This window comes from Ahaetulla prasina, chromosome 4, assembly GCF_028640845.1.
Source record: "Ahaetulla prasina isolate Xishuangbanna chromosome 4, ASM2864084v1, whole genome shotgun sequence".
Classification (NCBI taxonomy): Eukaryota; Metazoa; Chordata; class Lepidosauria; order Squamata; family Colubridae; genus Ahaetulla; species Ahaetulla prasina.
Window position 1 is genome coordinate 136,839,074 of NC_080542.1, and position 16,946 is coordinate 136,856,019.

At 41.3% G+C, this 16,946-nt stretch overlaps 1 protein-coding gene across 2 annotated transcripts in view; it reads left to right on the forward strand.

Annotated features, from left to right (window-relative positions):
- NCAPG2 (non-SMC condensin II complex subunit G2) overlaps positions 1–16,946 on the forward strand; it is a 58,089-nt gene that overhangs the window by 14,262 nt on the left and 26,881 nt on the right. For both annotated transcript variants that reach the window (XM_058179751.1, XM_058179750.1), the window contains 7 exons: positions 7,248–7,334; positions 7,697–7,792; positions 7,895–8,020; positions 9,239–9,418; positions 11,109–11,261; positions 13,845–14,064; positions 15,506–15,609. In XM_058179751.1, the coding sequence (XP_058035734.1) occupies positions 7,248–7,334; positions 7,697–7,792; positions 7,895–8,020; positions 9,239–9,418; positions 11,109–11,261; positions 13,845–14,064; positions 15,506–15,609 (966 nt within the window). The remainder of the gene's footprint in view (positions 1–7,247; positions 7,335–7,696; positions 7,793–7,894; positions 8,021–9,238; positions 9,419–11,108; positions 11,262–13,844; positions 14,065–15,505; positions 15,610–16,946) is intronic.

The following is a 16,946-nucleotide window of genomic DNA, read 5'->3' on the forward strand; positions in this document are numbered from 1 at the left end:
TTATATATATGTCACCGTGGCAAATAGCTGGATTCATGTAACATGCTTTTGAATGGATATTGGTATGAATACAATGTATTTGGGGTTTTAGAACATGGATTTCTAAGTGTTCTGAAATGTTCTAATATATTATTATTTATTATTATTATTATTATTTATTAAATTTTTATACCGCCCTTCTCCCAAAGGACTCAGGGCGGTGTACAGCCAAAAGATAAAAAACACAAAAATATACAATTAAAACAACAATTTAAAACTGAGCATATTAGAAAAAAATGGCCAACATTTAAAAATTTAAAATTTAAAATTATGAACCCTAAAATAATAAAACCCCAGTTAAAAATTTAAAAATATTAAGCCAGTCCCACTTGAATAAATAAGTGCGTTTTCAGCTCACGGCGAAAAGTCCGAAGATCAGGCACTTGACGTAGTCCAGGGGGAAGTTCGTTCCAGAATGTAGGAGCTCCCACAGAGAAGACCTTGCCCCTGGGGGCCGCCAGCCAACATTGTTTGGCGGACGGCACCCTGAGAAGACCCTCTCTGTGAGAGCGTACGGGTCGGTGGGAGGCATGAGGTAACAGCAGGTGGTCCCGTAAGTACCCGGGCCCTAAGCCATGGAGCGCTTTGAAGGTGGTGACCAAAATCTTAAAGCGCACCCGAAAGACCACAGGAAGCCAGTGCAAGCCGCGCAGGATTGGTGTTACATGGGAGCAACGAGTTGCTCCCACTATTACCCGCGCAGCTGCATTCTGGACTAGCTGCAGCCTCCGGGTGCACTTCAAGGGCAGCCCCATGTAGAGAGCATTGCAATAATCCAAACGGGAAGTGACAAGAGCATGAGTGACCGTGCATAAGGCATCCCGGTCAAGGAAGGGGCGCAACTGGCGGACCAAGCGAACTTGGTAAAAAGCCCTCCTGGAGACGGCCGCCAAATGATCGTCAAACGACAGCCGCCCATCCAGGAGGACGCCCAAGTTGCGCACCCTTTCCATTGGGGCCAATAACTCGCCCCCGACAGCCAGCTGCGGCTGCAGCTGGCTGTACCGGGGTGCCGGCATCCACAGCCACTCCGTCTTGGAGGGATTGAGCTTGAGTCTGTTTCTCCCCATACAGACCCGTACGGCTTCCAGACACCGGGATAGCATTTCGACAGCTTTGTTGGGGTGGTCTGGGGTGGAAAAGTACAGCTGCGTATCATCAGTGTACAGGTGGTAACTCACCCCGAAACCACTGATGACCTCACCCAACGGCTTCATATAGATGTTGAACAGGAGAGGCGAGAGAATCGACCTCTGCGGCACCCCACAAGTGAGGTGCCTCGCGGTCGATCTCTGCCCCCCTGTCAACACCGTCTGCGACCGGTCGGAGAGATAGGAGGAGAACCACCGATAAACGGTGCCTCCCACTCCCAAACCCTCCAACCGGTGCAGCAAGATACCATGGTCGATGGTATCGAAAGCCGCTGAGAGATCTAATAGGACCAGGGCAGAGGAACAACCCCTATCCCTGGCCCTCCAGAGGTCATCCACCAACGTGACCAAAGCTGTCTCTGTACTATGACCGGGCCGGAAACCGGACTGGAACGGGTCTAGATAGACAGCTTCATCCAGGTACTGGGGAAGCTGCCATGCAACCACACTCTCTACAACCTTCGCCACAAAGCGAAGGTTGGAGACTGGACGGTAATTCCCCAAAATAGCTGGATCCAGGGAAGGCTTCTTGAGGAGGGGTCTCACCACCGCCTCTTTCAAGGCGGCGGGGAAAACCCCTTCCACCAAAGAAGCATTTATAATTCCCTGGAGCCAGCCTCGTGCCACCTCCTGAGTAGCCAGTACTAACCAGGAGGGACACGGGTCCAGTAAACATGTGGTTGCATGTAACCTCCCCAGCAACCTGTCCATGTCCTCGAGAGCCACAGAATCAAACTCATCCCAAATAACCTCAACAAGACGAGGCTCCGTCATCCCGCTTGGATCATCGCAATTTTGGTCCAGACTATCCCGGAGCTGAACGATTTTATCGTATAGATAACTGTTAAACTCCTCAGCACGTCCCTGTAAGGGGTCATCCCGTCCCTCCTGATGAAGGAGAGAACGGACCATCCGAAACAGGGCGGCCGGGCGGTTATCTGCCGATGCAATGAGGGTGGAAACGTAAGAACGTTTCGCCTCTCTCATTGCCACTAGATAGGTCTTGATAAAAGACCTCACTAGTGTCCGATCAGCCTCGGAACGGCTAGACCTCCAGGTGCTCTCTAGGCGTCTTCTCCGGCGTTTCATCTCCCTCAGCTCCTTGGAGAACCAAGGAGCCAATTGACATCTACGCCGGGTCAGAGGTCGCAAAGGCATGACACGGTCCAAATCCCCAGCCGCGGCCCGTTCCCAGGCCGCAACTAGTTCTTCAGTCGTGCCGTGGGCAAGATCCTCAGGGAACGGCCCAAGCTCCGTCTGGAACCTCTCGGGGTCCATCAGGCGCCTGGGACGGAACCAACGCATTGGCTCCGTCTCCCTGCGATGGTGAGCGGCGGTCCGAAAGTCTAGGCGAAGGAGAAAATGATCTGACCATGACACCGGTTCCGTCACTAAATCTTCTAATTCCAGATCATTAAACCACTGTCCAGAGATAAAAATCAAGTCTAGTGCGCCTCCCCCAGTGTGTGTAGGGCCATCATTTACTTGAACCAGGTCCAAGATCGTCATGGAAGCCTGGAACTCCTGGACCACCGTTGATGACAAGCCGGCCGATGGCAAGTTGAAATCCCCCATGACCAAAAGTCTGGGTATCTCAACCGCCACCCCGGCAAGCACCTCTAGTAGTTCAGGCAGGACTGTAGTCACGCAGCAAGGAGCCAGGTACGTGATCAACAGACCCATCTGATTCCTATGGCCCCACTTCACAAGGAGGGATTCACAACCAGCTATCTGAGGCACAGTGGACTCCCTCGGCTCTAGGCTCTCTTTAATCACAACCGCCACCCCCCCACCCCTACCTTGGGCCCTCGGCTGATGGAATGCACGGAAACGTGGAGGGCACAGTTCAACCAGGGGTACACCCCCCTCTGTGCCCAACCAGGTCTCCGTAATGCCCGCAAAGTCCGCGGACTCCCTCTGAATCAGATCACAAATCAAGGGAGCCTTATTAACCACGGACCGGGCATTGCACAACATCAGTCGAAGACCCAGGCCCTGAGGGTCCTGACCATCCGGGGAACGAGTAAGGACTGAGGGGCTGGAGCACGTGATCACCTTTAAACATCGAACACGTACTCCCAAAGAACGATACGGCCCCTTGCCTCTGCCATATCTGCCTCTCCCACTTACCGTACAGATGGAATGACACTCTACGCTCTGCACACTCCCCTCCCTCCCTGATTTCGGACCAACTAAAGTAGTGCCGTGAGCACGCGCTGGGACTGGACATACCCTCCCCGACGGGTTTCCCCCCCTACCCGTCCTTACCCTCCCCCCCTTTAAAAAACCCTTAGTTAAAAACTTATTTAAAAACCCCCAAAGATTCTTCTTAGACGCAGAAGAATTGTTTTGGGGGCTTATTCTATAAACCATGATTAAAACAAATTTGGCTTAGCATTACCTGAAGTGAAACTTTGCTGGAAATCTAACCCCCACCCCCCAAATCAGTCTTAAATGCCATCCTGGATGTTAAAAAAAAAAGCGCTGGATATGAATATTGCAGAACTTTATTTTTTCTACAAAAGAGCTTTTAGGAAAATTGGCAGCTGTTACTTTTAAAAGGGGGACTGATGAGAACAAATGATGGCTTGTCCCCAGTGTGGGTTGCAGGGAACCTGGAAGGATGATGATTAAAATGATGGCGCTGACCATGCAATCAAAGTCTCTTTTGTACAATGATTGTAAGTACCTCCAAGGAGGTATGTTGTAATTTCAAACAGTTGCCAGTCTTAACCTGAGGATTAGCTACATGCCAGATAATAGCAAAGAAATTTTGCTAGGTTCTTTACTATTTGATAGGGATGAACTATCATCCCTATCAAATAGGGATGCTTTTCTACCAGGGGAAAAGCAATTTAAAAAAAATCTTTCAAAGTAGTTCCTTAAAACATTGATAAAAAAGATGAACTCCTGAATTGTAAATAGCTCTATCTTTGGGTAGCTATTTTGGAATGGTACTGCTGACACATCTTCAGAGCCTCAAATGTTTCTTGGGCTTAGTATGATGCTCTAACTGTGGTTTAGATTTAAACATTGATGTAATGCTTAGATTTAAGCATTAAGGTAAAGGTTCCCCTTGCACATAAGTGCTAGTCGTTCCCGACTCTAGGGGCCGGGGCTCATCTCCGTTTCAAAGCCGAAGAGCCAGCACTGTCAGAAGACGTCTCCATGATCATGTGACCGGCATGATTCAATGACAAAGGTGCACGGAATACTGTTACCTTCCCACCAGTCCCTATTTTTCTACTTGCATTTTTTACATGCTTTCGAACTGCTAGGTTGGCAGAAGCTGGGACAAGTAGCGGGAGCTCACCCCGTTACGTGGCACTAGGGATTCGAACCGCTGAACTGCCGACTTTTCAATCAACAAGTTCAGTGTCTTACCCACTAAGCCACCACATCCCTATAGATTTAAGCATTAAACCTAAGTAAATTGAAGTTGAGGTGAATGACTTCTGTGGTAGCATGGTAAATGAATAAATACTTCCTGCCAATAGACAATTACAGATAGCGCTTGAATTATGGCAGTAATGGATCCTGACCATTACGGTTGTAAGTCGTGACGATGATAAAGCTGGTCAGCATACGACTGATCTAATTTTACAACATTTTTTGTGGTGGTTGTTAAGTGAATTCTGTGGTCGTAAAGTGAACCCATTGTTCCCTATGGTTTTGCTGAAACCTTGCCCGTTTTTTTAGGAAAAATGTAAAACGTGGTCACATGAACGTAGGGCGCTGCAAATGGTCATTAAATGCAGACTGGTTGCCAAACATCTGCATGTGGTCTTATGACTGCAGTCCTCAGAACTTCAGAACTGGGTCATCAATATTCCCAAGGGGTTGGTTGGAACTTTGAACAATCTCTAATTAACCGGTCGTGGAAGTCTACCTCTATATCTTTCACATAGCTCAGTGAAAAAGAATAAATAGTCCCAAACTAAACTACTAACATGTTTTCCTGAAAACAAGACCCTGTTTTATATTTTTTTGAACCCTGAAATAAGCATGTGGCCTTATTTTTGGGGTGGTCCTATTATTTTGGGGCGCGTGGAGCACATCGGGGCTCCTCTGACCATCTTATCTGATTTCTAGCTCTGTCTCCCTAACCAGAGGAAATAGCAGGGACCGGCTGCGCATGCATTTAAATATTTTTTGGGAGGTCTTATTTTGGGGGAAACACAGTATAATGAGCTGGATAAAAATTAATGGTCAAGCTATTACAAAGCAGTTATTACCTGAAGTACAATAAAAAAGATGTTTCAATGCAAGCACAAAATTTAAGAGAAAATTTTTATAAAATGTTTTATAGATGGCATTTAGATCCTAAAAAACTGTCATGTATGTATCCAAATGTGAAAGCAAAATGTTGGAGATGTGATTGTGAGGATGCTACCTATTATCATATATGGTGGACTTGCAAAAAAGTTAAAGCCTTTTGGATTAAAATATGGTGGATTATGCAGAACATTTTGAAAAAGAAGATCAAGTTTGTTCCACAGTTCTTTTTATTAGGAATAATCTCAGATTGCACTGTTATAGAGACAAAACTGATTCTGAATTTAATAACTGCTGCAAGATTATTGATTGCACAATATTGGAAGAAAGAAGACTTACCTACAATTGGAGAATGGATTAGTAAAGTATCAAATTTAGCAGAAATGGCAAAAATTTCTGCCTACTTGAAAGACTGTACACAAGAAAATATATATTGGAATGGAGGAAGTGGATTGATTATATTCAAAATAAGTATCAGATTAAAAAATATCAATTAGTTTTTGAGTGAAGTTAGGAATTATTATGTATTAGTTTAAGAAAGAAGGGAATTGATAGTGTGATGGTGTGAAATGGAATATGTTTTATGTTATATTTTAGATTATGTTTGTTAGTTACAATACCCTGTATTCTGTTCTGGGAAGTCTCGGGGAAGGAGGCGGGAAGGGAAGACTATAAATTGATTGGTTGCCATTGTACAGGAATAATGGTAGAATTAAACAAGTTGGAATGGTGTAATGTCGGGACTGCTCGGCAAACACTCCCGAAGGAAAGGGTAAGGAAAGAGGAGTAAAGAAGGAAGAAAGTAGGTAGGTAGGTGGGTAGGGAGGAAAGAAGGAAGGGAGAAGAAAGGATAGGAGGAGGAGAAGAAGGAGATAGAGGGTTAGAAAGGATGGTAGTGAGAAGTGGGAAAGAGGAGGGGAAGTAGGAAAGCGAGGAGAAGGTGGTGGGGGAAGTTTAAGAAGGATGAGAAGGGAAGAAAGGATTAAAGGGGGGAGTGGCAGTCGAGCAGCCCTGACTGAGTATAATTTGAGTATAGGACTGATTGTTGGATAAGTGATTGTATTGTACACTGGTCAAATTGTGGGAATTATTATGGAAAAATAAAAAATTTTTGCAAAAAAAAAAAAAAAAAGATGTTTCAAAATCTTGGCAGAAAGACAATAAATGTCCTAAAATAGAAGAGAAATGAAATTGTCCTTAGTAAATATATTTCAGAAGAGGCAGGCTCAAGGCATACAGGCAGTCCTTGGCTTACGACTGTTCACTTAGTGACTGCTTACAACCTATCTGAAATCACATCCAAATTTCTGATGATCCTCTCCTGATCATTTAAGCCCATTTGCAAAGCCCCACAGTCATCTGACCACATTTTACAACACTTGCTGCCTAAAACGGATACTTCTGGTTTTTAGCAAAGCCATGCCATAGCGAACAACAGTTTTGCTTAATGACTGTGACGTTCACACTTACAACCACGGCATTTGCTTAATAACTGCTGCAAAGAACATAAAACGAGGTTGTTCGCTTTACTGATCTATGACTATTATGAATTAGGACAGTAATGGTGAGGCTCCATTATGGTCATACGTTGAAGACTACCTATAGTTAAATTGATTTTAAAAAAAAGGGGGGGGCTTCCCTGAAGATTTCTTGACCCAGTGTTAAGGGGCTTTGTAAGGGGCATTGTGAATGCAAGTTGGAAGTCAGTATAATATGATTGTTTCTTTAATAGTGCTTTTTTCAACTTTTGAATATTAAGCAGGATGTGTATTCTTATTTCAGGTAATTGAATATAGCTGCATTCAGGATTTCATGCATCATGCAATTCATCTTCCCCGGAAGTCCCCCCTACACGCTAAAGTGCGAGAGGTGAGGTTTTTGTTATTTCAAGCCATTCTTTCAGACCATCTTTTGGGATTCCTTCCCAACATCAGTTTTGAAAGGATCTTTGATTTAGAACAGTCTGTCATGTAGCAGATTGAAAGGCTGCTTGGCTACCAAGACTTAGTTATGTGAGATTCTCTTGCTGGTTGACACATCTGTATTTCATTTATGTATATCACTTGAAAGGGAAAGCAAATATATACCATATACATGTTAGAGATCTATTTTGCTGCAGAACATTGTGCATTTCATATATAGGTATCATGTGGGTCATATTTTGCAAGGAGCTGAATAAAATCGGCTGGAGCTAATCTCTTAAATCATTTTAATTTATCTTTGTTTATTAGATGCTGAGCTATTTCCACAAACAAAATAAATGTCGCCAAGGAGTTGAAGAAGTTCTTTATAGACTTTATCAACCTATTCTTTGGAGAGCTTTGAAGGTAATTTATTTCTCTCAAACTGTCCTGCTTTCGTCTGGATAATTTTCAAAAGCTAGACTAAATTTAATTCAAAATTCTGCTGTTATACATGTATTTTATCAGGCCATGAATGCTGAGATTCGTTCAAATGCAGCACTAATTTTTGGTGATGCATTCCCTATTCTGGATCCCAGTTTTAACAAAAATGATATGGAAAAAGAAATCCAGAGGCAATTTGATGAACTTTTTGTAAGTACTTTTTAAATTCTTCCTATGAACTTTGGACCAGTTTTATTTAATTTTTGTGTGTCTCCTCTGGATAGTTTTTGTTTTGTTTTGTTTACATTTATACCCCGCCCTTCTCCGAAGACTCAGGGCGGCTTACAGTGTATAAGGCAATAGTCTCATTCTATTTGTATATTTTTACAAAGTCAACTTATTGCCCCCCCAACAATCTGGGTCCTCATTTTACCTACCTTATAAAGGATGGAAGGCTGAGTCAACCTTGGGCCGGGCTTGAACCTGCAGTAATTGCAGGCTTTGTGTTCTTAATAACAGGCTTTACCAGCCTGAGCTATCCTAGTTCCTCTCCTCTCCTCTCCTCTCTTCTCCTCTCCTCACCTCACCTCACCTCACCTCACCTCTCCTCTCCTTTCCTCTCTTCTCCTCTCCTCTCCTCTCCTCTCCTCTCCTCATTATCAATTGGATTTTCTTATTCTGCATACTTCAAAGGAAAAGTAGGGTGATATACATGAATAATGCTATATTTTTTAGCATGGAGACTACATCCAAAACCTATCAGCTAAATACTGAATACTACTTTATTCTTCACAATCTAACTTCTTGATTCAAAATCTAAATTTCTAATGAGCCTCTTAGTAACAAATAAAGTACAAATTATGAGATATTTTGAAGACACAGTAAGTTACTGTATAACTGAATAGCAAGAGTTGCAAGGGATCTTGGAGGTCTTCCAGTCCAACCACTGCTCAGGCAGGAAACCCTGTACTATTTGAGACAAATGGTTATCCAATCCCTTCTTAAAAACCTCCAATGTTTACTGGTTCTGATATATAAGTATATTCCATATTATGGGAGCTCAAATATTCTATAAGTATGGTAGGCTACAAAACTATAGTACAGTATGTCTAAAAACTTTGGAGAACATCTAGAATTATAAGCACTTTCCTTCTCTTTTCCATGTAGCCTCTAGCAGTTCCTTCGATCTACTTCAAGGGATAATCTCTGAATTTTCCAGATCAGATTTATAGAACTGCAGAAAGAGAAGCTTAATTTTTCCCCCCACCTACTTATTGTTTCTTCTGCTAATGGAAAGATTCCAGAACGTGAAACCAATTCAAATTAATCTTGAGATAGTTTCCAGCATTTTTGTTTGCCAAGTAACTTAAATGCAAAATAGAGTGAATATCATAGTATTGTTGCTGTTTACTTGAATTGTATTTACAGGCTCTCTTAGAAGATCCTCGGCCCATAATCCGTTCAACAGGAATACTTGGAGTTAGTAAAATAACATGTAAATATTGGGAGATGATTCCGGCAGCAGTGCTTGCTGAACTCATGAAATCTTTGATTGAAAATCTTGCCTTTGATGCAAGTTCGGCTGATGTCCGATGTGCCGTTTTTAAAGTAAGGGAGTAAATAAAGTATCTTTTATTTAACTGCGAATTTTCACTTGCTTAATGCACTTAGGCTTTAGATTGCATGTACAGCTAATCCTCAGCTTATGGCCACAATTGGGACCATTGTTTCCATTGCTAAGCAAGGCAGTTAATCGAGTTGCACTCGATTTTATGACCTTTTTGCCATGGTTGTTAAGTGATTCACTGCCGTTGTTAAATCAGTAATTCAGTATTTAAGCTTCCCCAAATGACCTTTCATTGGAAGCCAGCTGGGAAGGTTACAAATGGCAGTCACATAACCCAGGACATTGCAGCTGCCATAAATACATGTTAGTTGTCAAGTGCCTCGTATGACCTTGGGGATCCTGCAGTGGTCGTAAGGGTGAGGACTAGTTGTAAGTAACTTTTTCTAGTGCTATTGTAATTTCGAACGGTCATTAGACGAATGATTGTAAGATGAGGACTCTAGTAGCTTCTGGTTAGCATCAAGTAACGTTTGATGCTAATGTTGTAGACTGTAACTTGCACAGCACCAAATTCTGGTTATGGATGTTGGTTTGCTGCAATAGATGCAAAATGCTATATTATCTAAGTCATGGGGTGTTAAACGCATGGGATGTTTAAATCTGATCCACAGGGCCGGCCTAGAAATAGCAAAAACAAAAACAGGGCGTGGGTGTGCATGCGTTTTTGGCCTGGATGGCCTCCTGCAGTACTCCGCCGGCTAAAACATTTTGACTGGCAGGGTGCTGCAGGAGAACATCCGGTCTCTTCCCCCCCCCTCCCATGGCTGGCCCACGGAGGTGAACTACAATGCTGATCTGGCCCTCGAAGAAATCTGGTTCGACACCCCTAATCTAAGTGCAGATTATTACAGCAAGTTGATCTTTAGGGCCCTTGTTGCTCTCTTGAGTTTGATTATTATTATTTTTTTGCATACATTTTATTACCCAACTGACGGTCTTTGTTTAAGAAAGTTATCGTCAAAGCTCTTTAATGATGAGTGTAGTTAAGCTTCCACTGGCTAAGATGAATCTATAATGCTCACCTTCCTACGTTGAGTATTGTAACATCGTTTCCTTTTCAAGAAAAAGAAAAATATTCAAAGTAGGGCCAAGGGAAGCACATCTCAGACCACGGGTGTCAAACTCGCGGCGTCACGTTGCTGTCACATGACATTTTGCGATGTTTTCCCCATTTGCGGAGATCAAGTGGGTGTGGCCTGCGCGTGGTGCATCCGGCCCGTAATTTACCCTTGTCGTAAATTGTAAGCATGTTGCAAAGTGTTGGTGAGCTGTGAAAAAGTCCTATATTTCATTAGAATTTTAATATCTAAGCAACATTGTTTCATTGAACTCTGGATCAATGGGCACCTTAACCTGAAATAAAACATCAGCTGGACAGAGAACCATCTAAAATTATTAGTTCTAGATTCCTTCATCTGTATATCTGATCTCTTTGTTCTGTTTTAGCAGCACATTCTCTGAAGGAATATTAATAGAGAATTTGCATCATCACCCCACATGCTACTTTGCATTTAAATGACATGTTTAATAATAATGGATTGTCTCGCTCTTTTTCATTCCCAGCCTCTGTCTTCTTAGCTTCAGGTATTTGGCAGTTAGAATAGATTCAATGCGAGTAGCCCTGTTTTCTTGTGATAACCTTTTATTGATATTTTTCTGTTTCTCTTCCAGTGCTTGCCTATAATTTTGGACAATATACTGAGCCACCCATTACTGGAACAGCTTCTGCCAACCCTGAAATACAATCTCCATGACAATTCGGAGAAAGTTAGGGTGGCTTTCGTTGATATGTTGCTGAAAATTAAGGCTACGAAGGCTGCAAAGGTGGGATAAATTAGCTTGCTAGGCTGCAGACAGAAGGCATAAAAAACTAGGCAATTTATTCTGAAGTGTGTGCATTCATCAATATTTTAAAAGGAAAATAGTCCAAAGAATTCATTAACATTTCACCCCAAACAATTTGACATTGTTACGTTTTTAAATTAATCAATAAGAAAGAACTTACAATATTCTTTCTTCCCTGTAGTTTTGCTAGCAGTTATCTTTATGGCAAGTCCAGTAGTAAAGTGACAGCTAAACGGTAGCATTTGATTATATTCGGATGATTTATTTTTTGAAGTCATGTGCTCTTTCTTTGCAAGAGATTCAATATTTTTTTTCTTCAGCTGCAAAGTAGCATCCTGCCGAAGGGATGGCATGAATTTGAGATGTCACTGAATAACCTAGACGTTATTCCTAAATATTATTAATAAGTAATATTATTAATAACCCAAAATAAGTCAGGATTGTATCGTTGATTTATTCTCTACATCAACAAACCAGATCAATGAAGATCAGATCAGTCAAATATTCTGTCTAATAGAAGCCTCTATGGTTCAGACCTTATTCCTGGAAGATGTGTAATTATTCTAATACAGCTGTATAGTACTTATAATAGTGGCCAAAATTGTGGAAACCTTTTGAGAAAAGTGTATTTCTAAAACTAGCTAATAACACCACTTTTTTTGGGAGTAGTACCATAAAATTATATATCAATGAAAAGATAATTTAATCAAGAATGTAAATGTCATAACTTTTATGAAGTATTTGCTATTAGAATAGCAGTTACAGTATAAAGAAGAAAAGTGAAACACGTAGAAAAAAACGAGATATACAAAAATTACTACCATAGAAAAAATGAGATATACAAAAATGATCACCACGTCAGTTAATAGTTGGGTAACCTTTAGCATGAATGATGGCCCTACAACGTCTTCCCATGGAGTGAACCAAGTCTTTTAGTTCTGCAGCTGTTATAATGTGAAACCAAGATTGCATGATTGCTTCTATTAACTGGGTTTTATTGCTGGGTCGCTTCTGACTCACAAGTTTCTTTAGTCAGCTCCATAGATTTTCAATTGGGTTAAGGTCTGGGCTATTCTCAGGCCATTCCAGCAGTGGAATAGGATTATTGTGAAACTCCCAAAAAAGTGTGGTGTTATTAGCCATCAAACCTAAAAAGTACACTTTTCCCAAAAGTCTTCCACAATTTTGGCCATTACTATAATTCTGAACAATGAATCTATTTTGGAGTCGGAATGCAAAGTCTGAAGTATCCCTTGTTTAAATATAGGCTAACTTGGCGGAGGCAATATCAAAAGAATTCTGGCTGTGAAGGAACAAATGATTAGCTATTCTTATTTTAATCCATGGTTGGAAAACAAAGCATTTTCCTATTTAATACAAGTAGTCCCCGATTACAGATAGTACTTGACTTACAACTGTTCATTTAGTTACAATGGAAGGGAAAAAAGTCTGTTACACCTCATCCTCACATGACCGTCGCAGCATCCCCATGGTCACGTGATCAAATTCACAGGGCCTCTGTGGCTCAGACTGCTAAGACAGTCTGTTATTAACAGCAGCTGCTTGCAATTACTGCAGGTTCAAGTCCCACCAGGCCCAAGGTTGACTCAGCCTTCCATCCTTTATAAGGTAGGTAAAATGAGGACCCAGATTGTTGGGAGCAATAAGTTGACTTTGTATTTAATATATAAATGGATGAAGACTATTGCTTGACATAGTGTAAGCCACCCTGAGTCTTTGGAGAAGGGCGGGATATAAATGCAAATAAAATAAAAAAATTGGACACTTAGTATGTATTTACAATAGTTGCAGTGTTCCAGGGTCATGTGATTGCCATTTGTGACTTTTGTAGCCATGACATGGTAAGCAATGTCAATAGAAGAAGCTGGATTTGTTCAACAACCACATGATTTACTTAACAACCGTAGCCAAAAAGCTCATAAAATCAGACACAATTATCATCTCACTTACCTATTGAAGTTCTGGTTCTAATTGTTATAAGTCAAGAACTATCTGCATCAGGGGTGGTATTTATTTACTTTCTCTACAAGTTCGCAAATGTGAGCGTACATGTCCATGCATGTGCATGGCCTTCCGTGCATGTGCTTTGCTCGCGTACGTGGCTTGCATGCATGCATGTGGCTTGAAAACGTGCCTAAATAGGACAGCATAATGCAGGGATGGGTAGGCAGCCCAATCCGCAGGTCGCTACTACCGGTTTGAGTGAACTGGCTGAATACCACCTCTGATCTGCATACAGTATCAGCTCTATGTTGGACATTGATATAATACTGCTCTGATGTTCTGTCTGCAAGTGGCTAATCTAAAATCAATGAGTACAATGCAGATAAGGGCAGATAAACCCTCTTGATTCCTGAGCAGGAAAAGACAAATTGATGTTGCAAAGAGGTTTATAAAAATTTGTGGACAAATTATGGAACTTGTGTAAGAATGCAGGATCTCATATAGTTATTCAACAGGAAGTTCATCTGAAGGTACTTTGACTATCAAATCTAATCACAATCACTTTGTTTCTCTCCCATTCCCATTCTCTCCAATCAGTTTTGGAAAATTTGTCCTGTAGAGCACCTCTTAACTCGCCTTGAGACTGATTCACGGCCCGTGTCCCGGAGGCTAGTAAATCTTCTGATCAGCTCTTTCTTGCCCATCAGTCAACCGGAAGTGTGGTGTGAACGCTGTGTGACACTCATCCAAATGAATGCATCTGCAGCTAGAACGTTCTATCAATACACTCATGAGTACGCTAGTCCCACCAATATAGGTAATTGTTCTGTCTCCTTCCCCACTTCAGACCCACAAGCTGGCCTTCAGCCAGTGGATTCACAGCTCTTATCAGTCCTGGCAGAGAAATCACAGCTGCCTGCCAAAGTTCAAGCAAATGACTCACGTAGCAAGACTTCCAGCTCTTTTTGAAACGGTTCAGCTAAACTTTTGCTTCCTGTGGAGTGAGAGCAGTCCCAAAGCTCCTTGTATATCCTGTGGTATATTCCTTTTGATGATGCCGCCTCTCTAATCTTCTGAAGCGCGGGTTAAGCCAAGCTTGATTATTATCATCAGCTGGGTCTGAAGGCGTAGCCTGGGGAAGGGAGGAATCGGGATGACGGCCTCATTACGTCCTCCGACTGGTCTGGTTCTGGCTCCTGGAGCCGAGCCACAGGAATTGGTGCTCCCGAGGTAAGCCTTACCGGCCCTTCCCCCTCACTTTCTGAGTCACTTTCAGGCATGGGGCCAGGTTCGGAGGCGGGAGTCACAACAGTAATTGTGTAGAAAGCAACCTTTGAAATGTTGATCTGGGATGTGGAACAATTGGAGTGTTACAGGTAGTCCTTGGCTTGCGGCTGATCACTTAGTGACCTAATGACTAATTTTGACCTACTCTCCCCCCTCCTGTAGTCGCATGACCACACTTCAGGCCCTTAGCAACATATCCATATTTATGACCTTTTGCAGCATCCTGCAGTCATGTGAGCACATGTTATGATGGTTTTGCTGCAGAATCATGACAGAGAACAATGGGCTTGCTCAACAACTATAGTGTTTGCTTAATGATTGTGGTATTCGCACTTACCACCATAGAGTTTGCTTAACAACTGCTGCAAAAGCATTGCAAAATCATTAGCCATGTGACTGTCCTATTTCATGACTGTTATGACTTATGACTGTAATGGACATGCTCCATCACACTTGTATGTCAAAGACTTATATATCCACACATTCATAAAGAAGCCCTCTACTACTTTTTGGTAAATGACCAGGGACAGTAATTGTTTCTGAAGAATTCTGGGCTAAACTGAATGCATTAGGAAGAAAGAAGAAGAATAACTTGATTGTAATGCATGCATAAAAGGTGCTAATTACTGGACAGGCTTATTTTAAAATGAAAATAGTAGTTAACTTTTTCTCAACATATTAGTTATTGAAAGTTAACTACAGTCTCATTTAAATAATTTATTGTGATATGATTTCAAGTTATATAAATGTGAACCATTTATAAATCTATTGGATTCCCTAATGAGAAAAATAGTTGATGAAATATTAATCTAAACAGCTGTATGCATTTATTAAATTGCTTTTATTTATTTTGCTGAAGTGTACATACACTATGCTATTTTTTAAATGAAGCAATATGTGGGCCAGTAGCTTTACTGTCCACACTGACCCTTGTCATTTTTCATAACAGATATTTTGTTCTTTAATTCCAGCTAAACTCATGCTTACCATTCGGAATTGTTTGAACGGCTGTATCCAAAAGCAATTAAAGGAATCTGAGAGTGGAGATGAATACAGTGAGAAAGAAAACATGACTGTAAGATCAGTGTTTTAATCGAAAATGGTCTTATGACTTGGATTTGTGATGGTCTGTGGATTAATACAGCTAGCATATTTTGCTGCTTTATCTAATGAAAATGTTTCTCAGCATTACAGCCTTCCATTTCGAAGAGGTTTTTACATAAATTGTATTAAAGGGTTTGTTTAAATTTCAATCTTGTCCTGAGTGAGTAGCAACTTCATGAGTTGTGACATAGTGCATAACCTAGCAGGAATGTCTGTGGGCCATTATGTTATTTTTGAGGAGTGTTAGTTAATAATTTTAAAATTTTATGAATAAAAATTTCCAATCAACACTGCCTTTGGCAATCATGATAGCAAGCTGATATAGGCTATGCTTTTGATGTCACCTACCTGTTCATTTACCTTCTTCTAAAATATATATCAAGATGATATTGGTATCAGCAAGAAGGTGATGGTATGAATTATATATCTTGTGTGATGATGACTTGTGATATTATTATACAAGATATATAATTCACACAGGATATATAATTCATTGCTGGTTTGTTAGAGATGGCAATGAACTTATTACTACCAACCTGCCTTCCACTGAGGACCTGTATACTGCACAAGTCAAAAAGAGGGCTGTGAAAATATTCACAGACCCCTCACATCCTGGACATAAATTGTTTCAACTCCTACCCTCAAAACGACGCTATAGAACACTGCACAGCAGAACAGCTAGACACAAGGACATTTTTTCCCAAATACCATCACTCTGCTAAACAAATAATTCCCTCCACACTGTCGAAATATTCACTAAGTCTGTATTACTATCTGTCTCTATCTTTTCTTTTTATGTACACTGAGAGCATATGCGCCAAAGTCAAATTCCTTGTGTGTCCAATCACACTTGGCCAATAAAGATTTCTTTCTTTCTTTCTTTCTTTCTTTCTTTCTTTCTTTCTTTCTTTCTTTCTTTCTTTCTATCTATCTATCTATCTATCTATCTATCTATCTATCTATCTATCTATCATCTACTTCACAAATTCCGTTAATGTATCCCTAAAGTTATTGGTGGTGCTCCTGGGTCTGCTTCTTGTCTGGGCTACCTCACAAGGCTGACATGAATGTTGCAAATCTGAAAATATGGAGGCAGTCTGTGACTTACAATCTTTCATTTAGCAACTCTTCAGAGTTATAGCGGCATTGAAATGAGTGATTGGTCCTCGCAGCTATGATTGTAGCAGCATCCCCAAAGTCACATGATCAAAATTCAGGCATGTGGCAACTGGCATGTAATTTTTTTTTTTAATTTGAATTTATATCCTGCCCTTCTCCGAAGACTCAGGGCGGCTTACACTATGTTAA